At 35.2% G+C, this 6,088-nt stretch overlaps 1 protein-coding gene across 1 annotated transcript; it reads left to right on the forward strand.

Moving 5' to 3' along the window:
- The first annotated feature begins 1,322 nt into the window (after positions 1-1,322).
- Positions 1,323-4,828, forward strand: LOC123541466 (uncharacterized). The gene is made up of 3 exons (XM_053535525.1): positions 1,323-1,471; positions 2,616-2,736; positions 3,109-4,828. Exons 1-3 carry the CDS (start codon positions 1,385-1,387, stop codon positions 4,422-4,424), a joined length of 1,524 nt encoding a protein of 507 aa, XP_053391500.1. The 5' UTR covers positions 1,323-1,384; the 3' UTR covers positions 4,425-4,828.
- Positions 4,829-6,088: the final 1,260 nt, after the last annotated feature.

Genomic DNA, 6,088 nt, shown 5'->3' on the forward strand with positions numbered 1-6,088 from the left:
TAAAGCCCTCGGGCTATTATCACCTTGCCAGGGTCATTATCACTACAATGCACCACTCTCCCATTTATTACCTATACATAATGCACGTCCACATACGACTAACATGACAAAAGATTTCCTGTTGCCTTTTTTGATATCCCTGACAAGCAATGATAATGGAATTGAACCCTATCGAACACGTATGGGCCGACCTGAAACTTTAACTTCATAAGAATAATCTTCAAAATGTGGATAAGCTCAAGGTATTTCTCAGAGGGGAACGGGCTGCATAAGATCAACAATATCTACAGAGGCTTGTGAGGTCTATGAAAAGAAGGTGACTTTCGGTTATTAGAGCTAATGGAGGACATACACGTTATTAACTGTGATGTGTAGTGATTTAGTATAATTGTGTTTAAACGGGACTATGAAAAGTTAATTCTGACAGTGGTGTTTGAAACTGTTTGTTTATAAATGAAATTCGACGAAATTTTGTATTTTTTTTTTAAATTTAAGAGACCGTGCTGAACATTTGGCTTTAAGCATAAAAGTTATACCATTTGCCGTTGTAAGTTCTTCAATATAAAACGCACTAGGCAGGTAATATGGTTTTTGATATCTGTTAACAATAAATAAAGAGTTCATATCACTGTCGAGTGAATTAGTACTGAGGCAAACATGTTTCATACATCTACTTTAATTTGACTGATTGTTGAATAAAATGCTAAATAACACGAAGTGATTTAAAATGCAATAAAATCATGAAGTCGCATTACATTGTCAAATAGTTAGAAAAGTTATCTGTAAATGTATAGATGTCATAAGTTATTATCATTGAAACGCATAAAACGTATTCTAATATCATGATCAATGAATGCAGATCGGACTCCGAAGAAAACTATTCAAACAACTATTAAAATGAAAACAACTAGTAAAGTCCCGGATAGCATAAACTACCTTTCAATTATGTTAATCAGTAATATTGAAAGTTTACATCTTATCACATAAACAATATATTGATAAAATAATTCAGATTTAAATATTATCTGATTTGAAGCATAATTTATCGCTTATTATATAATGCGCAAATGCATATATTTCCGTTATTATGAAAAGCATAGACCGACATGCGACAAATAACTGACATTCAAGATATTATCCTTTCATTTTCCTAGATTACCAAAGTTCAGTTCTAAAAGGGTATTTAACATAAAAACGAAAATGATATCTGTCATATATTATACCCGTTACATTGTATCTCATATATGCCTGACCCAAATACATTTATTTATATATTCTCGGTAAACAAGCTGCAATACATAATCAACGTTTCACTCATCCCGGTTTTCCGAAAATGCTGTGTACTCGTGGCATACAAAGATAAATTATCGCATTTTGCAAAAATATGGCTGGATATTACGGACCTATCGGAGTTGTTCTGGATGAAGATATTAACCGTGCTTCAAGAAAAATTACAGAAAGAAGAGACGAGGTAAGGTCATTAGTTAATTCACGATATATTTATACACATAGCAGGTAAACAGATGTAAAGATATTATTGATTTTAATTGTACCTGTATATCCATCATACATACACCTATATACAAATGTAATTACTTCACCAAAACATGTTATTGACATTGACTCAACTAATTAAGCTTCCCCTCTTCTTTCCACATTGTTTTGTAATTTTTGAAAGAAAAGTATATTGATATTCTGGATCTTTTAATATATTTCATTAAATATGATAACAAAACTATAACCAGTGGCGTCCCTTGCTTTCTAAGCTTAATAATAACAGGAGATCGGACGTAAAATGATGTTGTGGGAGCCTTTATGTGAGGAGTTGTTGTTATTGGAGTCAAAATGGCGGAAAATGACGTTTTTTGTCGAGAACTTTCTGAAAACTTTGTAAGTGTAATTTTGTTTGCAGTTTTCTCTTAATTTCAATATGGCCCAGGACCCAGGACCTTTCCATCAATGTTTACCCACAACAAAAAATGTCATAAAGTTATCCCCACAACAACATAATATGCATAAAGTGAAAAAAAAATCGACGATAAATGTATTTATGAGCGAGAAAATTTGATGAATTTCTTAATTAGCAAGTGATTAATCATAGTTAACAATATAACGGCCTGAATAGGGTTTACATACGTTCAAACAGAGGGGAAAAAACCTGAAGGTCTTTCAAAATATTACCCCAATCAGCCAACTGGTACCTTCAGTAACGTTTTTGTTCTTAAATCTATTGATGCCGATTAAAGCTAAAACATATCTCTCTGGACTGGCCATACTGAAATTAAGAGAAAACTGCAAACAAAATTATACTTGCAAAGTTTTCAGAAAATTCTCGACAAAAAACGTCATTTTCCGCCATTTTGACTCCCACAACAACAACTCCTCACATAAAGACTCCCCACAACAACACTTTACATTCGACCCCTGAATAATGGAAAGTCCGGCAAAAATTGCTAGCATGTTACTTTGACATAACACACACGCGGACGCACGCACACTGGCGCGCGCACACATATGTTTACGAGTTTTAGTTGATTTCTGTATTTGTTTTTAGATAGGCAATTTTAAGTTTTGAAATTAACAACTTATCCATGTGTTATGGTTTTGTTGAAAAGGATGATGTCAGACAGCACGGATTGTTGGGATCAGCCCTCAACCAGTGGCAGAGACCGATCACTGACTTTGGCGATAGTGATCACCAGTGGGTAGTCAGTCTAAAGTCGTCACCCTATATAGGTATATAAAATATAACCTGACTGTATTATTAAGCAATACATTTTATAACATAAATCTCTAGTATATTAAAAGTAATATAGAGTCAAATTCTGCTCAAAACTAGTGAAAAGTATAAAGTTAATATTAATTGACATCATACTAGACCCATACAACATATGCTGTTAATGCAATAATGTGTGAATCAAATGTTTTTGATACATTGAGGATAAAATTTGACTGAACCATATTAAAAGCATTTTAGCCAAGAACGAAAAACATTGCAAACCAAGCCAGTTAAACTGAACAAAACCACCTCACAAGTTATCTGTGAAACAAACTCTACTCAACTAAATTTATTTATATCAAGACTTTATGTTAGATCTTACATTTTAGGTGAAATAGACTTTGGACGTAAGGAATGGGCACGATCTCGCGAAGCAGTTGATGCTGTTATGGAGTTGCTACAGAAAGAAATGCGAGCCAAGGCTGAAGCTAATTATGAGCATCTTAGAATTGATTCATACATTCGACAAGGCAGTTCACGAGATGGTTTGAAAGTCATCAAACCGGATGAGTTTGATACAGTTATAGAGTTTCATATCGAGGGATTGCAATTTTCAGAAAAGCGTATTTACAAGAACAGAAAATACGTTCCAGGCTTCTGCTACCTTCAAATTGAACAAAGACCCGATATACTACAAAAACGATATCCAAGGCTTTGGCGGGAAGGTGTGTTTCAAGTAGACGGAGAGGGGTGCGTTTGTTTCAGTTCAAGGAAGATGCATCAAAGGGTGTTTGTGTCCCTGATCGATCAATCCTGTCGTGCTATTGAAGAGAAAATTGCAGCAATTAAACGCTCACGGAACGTCAGTTTTCACATTACGCGCCGAATGAACCCCCCTGCCATCAACATAACTATCCATCTTGACGATGAGGCTAACGATCTGTTTATGAAGCAGGGCCAGATCAGAGACCGTAGTGATGTTGTCCGAGAAATTGATTTAGACATCGTTCCCGCAATACGTCTGAGAGTTGACAAGGATACAAGATACAATGGCAACCCAGTAAACGCAGTTATCCATGCTGTTTGCAAATGGAAAGAGGAAGACGCAGCAAAGACGCTGGAAATTGCCGATCAAATGCTGGTTTGGCATATCAATTCAGCTGGCTACGAGAGATACACCCTTGACGTCGCAAGAACTAATCAAAAGCAGAAGTACATACTGACGGCGCTCCGAATACTCAAAACCTACTTTACTAAAACGAATGCCGCTGCGAAAAAGGAAAACCGGGCTCCACCACCAATCGCAAATATCCTTAAGTCGTACCATCTGAAACAGATAGCAATATATCTGATTCTCTTTGCATGTCACACCTACCCAACTATGCGGATTGATGGAGCCAAACGAGCGCTTGCATGTCTTGTTTCTCTGTTGGAAACAACACTGAATGCAAAACATTTGCCACATTTCTTCTATTCAAATTCAATGATTGGTAGAATGTTTCAAAATTATCGAGTGGAAAGTGGCGCTCTTCGATTTGATCTATTTCGAAAAATATCGGACGAAGCTCTCCGCCAGGCACAACTTTCTTTTGACAATCACCTGCTCAAAGACATAGGGTTCAATAGGGGTGAAGGTGATGATGCCGATCTAACAACCTTAACTTCCAGTTTTTCGAATGAAATTGGGCATGGCGAGTACTTTTAGAATATAATTCTTCGCTCTCAAAAGCAACATAATTTTCAACAGAAGCTATACAGAACTTATTTAGACGGGCTGACGATTTAATTATATATTTTTATGTCCTTGTATAGACAAACAATCTTTGACTTTGGCGCATAATCAAGTTTTCAAAGAGACATGATGTCAACGCAGCTTGAATGTTATTGGAAACAGTGCATTTTACATTTGATTACGTCTGATCCTTGCTGAAAAGACCTCAACATTGGAAGGCAGGGCAGTTTCAATATAAGAATAATCGTCAATTTGCTATTATACAGTATGTTAATTATGATATTAACTGAAGATGACAATAGCAATTTGTTTAAATGCTAAATTCAACTATAGAAGAATCACATCTATAACTTAATAAATCACATATAAGAAGTACATGTACAGTAGCCGGATTGTTTAGTTTACGAGTGTTAGAAAAGTTCTGAAATGTGAGCTTTAGCGAACTATCCATTGTTTTCGTTAAGAGCCAACTAACCTTATGTTGCCCGTTCCTGTATACGTCAATCTGCTTTCATACAGACGTTTAAAAACACGCTCTTCAGTCTATAAATATATTTACGTACCGTTTTACGCTCAAAATGCAACATTACTACGCGCATTATCATGCTAGTAGAAGGATGCTGTATCAGACTAGTAAACGTAAAATTGCATATTAACTAAAAGGGGAGATTATATTTCTGGGTTCATCTGGAAGTTCGTATCATGTCAATTTAGTTTTGACACTTTTCGCATGGCCCAAGTCCAAAAGAGTAGTGTGAAGAGTCAAAATCCCAGCAGCGATTACATCCCCTAGCACTACATTAACATCCTGTAAGGTGCGACCAACGCGAAGGAGATACATGTATATAAAAAAGTAACAAAACCGACAAGATGCTATACAAAGTGTACTTTTCTTTTTATTACTTAACTACGTATAAATCTAGTATCATCATCTACTTTGCGATGCATGACTCTATGGCTGTATCTGCGCTTCTGGGAAATCTACCATTACCTTTTATCATTTTGTGTGTGTTGTCTGTATCCGTAATACTCAAGTCGGCCAATTTGACGTTCTTGATTCCCAGCGTATTATCCACTCCACTGCAAGTCAAACTGACTAATATAAATTCAGTATACATCGAGCCGAGAATGATACAAGATGTTATATCAATTTGTTTGATAAAGCATGCACTTTGAATAGAAAGTGTATTGATAGGTTATAATAATGGTTGCCTACTGGTTGCAAATTGAACGTAAAACGCTGCGTTAAAACTAGGGTGTTATTGATTAAAATGGCTATAAATTATACATCCTAGGATTTGTATTATTGTCGGGTGGTTCATTTATTTGACTTGTATGTCAGATCAATTTTAGAAAACTGTTCAAATTTTTAGGGATTTTCCTAAACAGATAAAAATGGGAGAGTATACAGAAAATGTCATAGAATCAACTACGTTTAAACAGCATTTATTTAGAAACGATACATACACACATAGAAATTAACTACATAGCAAAATAACGACAGAATTTTGAAAACATGACTTCGAGAAAAGACTTAATATGAATTCGTTTCCTTTGGTGTAAAAGTTAACTGGCGTTGATCTGAAATTGAAGTATTTGAGTATATATATTTATGAGGTGATATATTATGAGATTTT

The sequence above is a fragment of the Mercenaria mercenaria genome, unplaced genomic scaffold (genome assembly GCF_021730395.1).
Source record: "Mercenaria mercenaria strain notata unplaced genomic scaffold, MADL_Memer_1 contig_4890, whole genome shotgun sequence".
Taxonomy (NCBI): domain Eukaryota; kingdom Metazoa; phylum Mollusca; class Bivalvia; order Venerida; family Veneridae; genus Mercenaria; species Mercenaria mercenaria.

Coding starts and splice junctions, on each gene's coding strand:
- LOC123541466 (XM_053535525.1), top strand. CDS start 1,385: ATGGCTGGATATTACGGACCTATCGGAGTTGTTCTGGATGAAGATATT. Junction 1,472..2,615: donor TTACAGAAAGAAGAGACGAG/GTAAGGTCATTA, acceptor TTTGTTGAAAAG/GATGATGTCAGACAGCACGG. Junction 2,737..3,108: donor AAAGTCGTCACCCTATATAG/GTATATAAAATA, acceptor CTTACATTTTAG/GTGAAATAGACTTTGGACGT.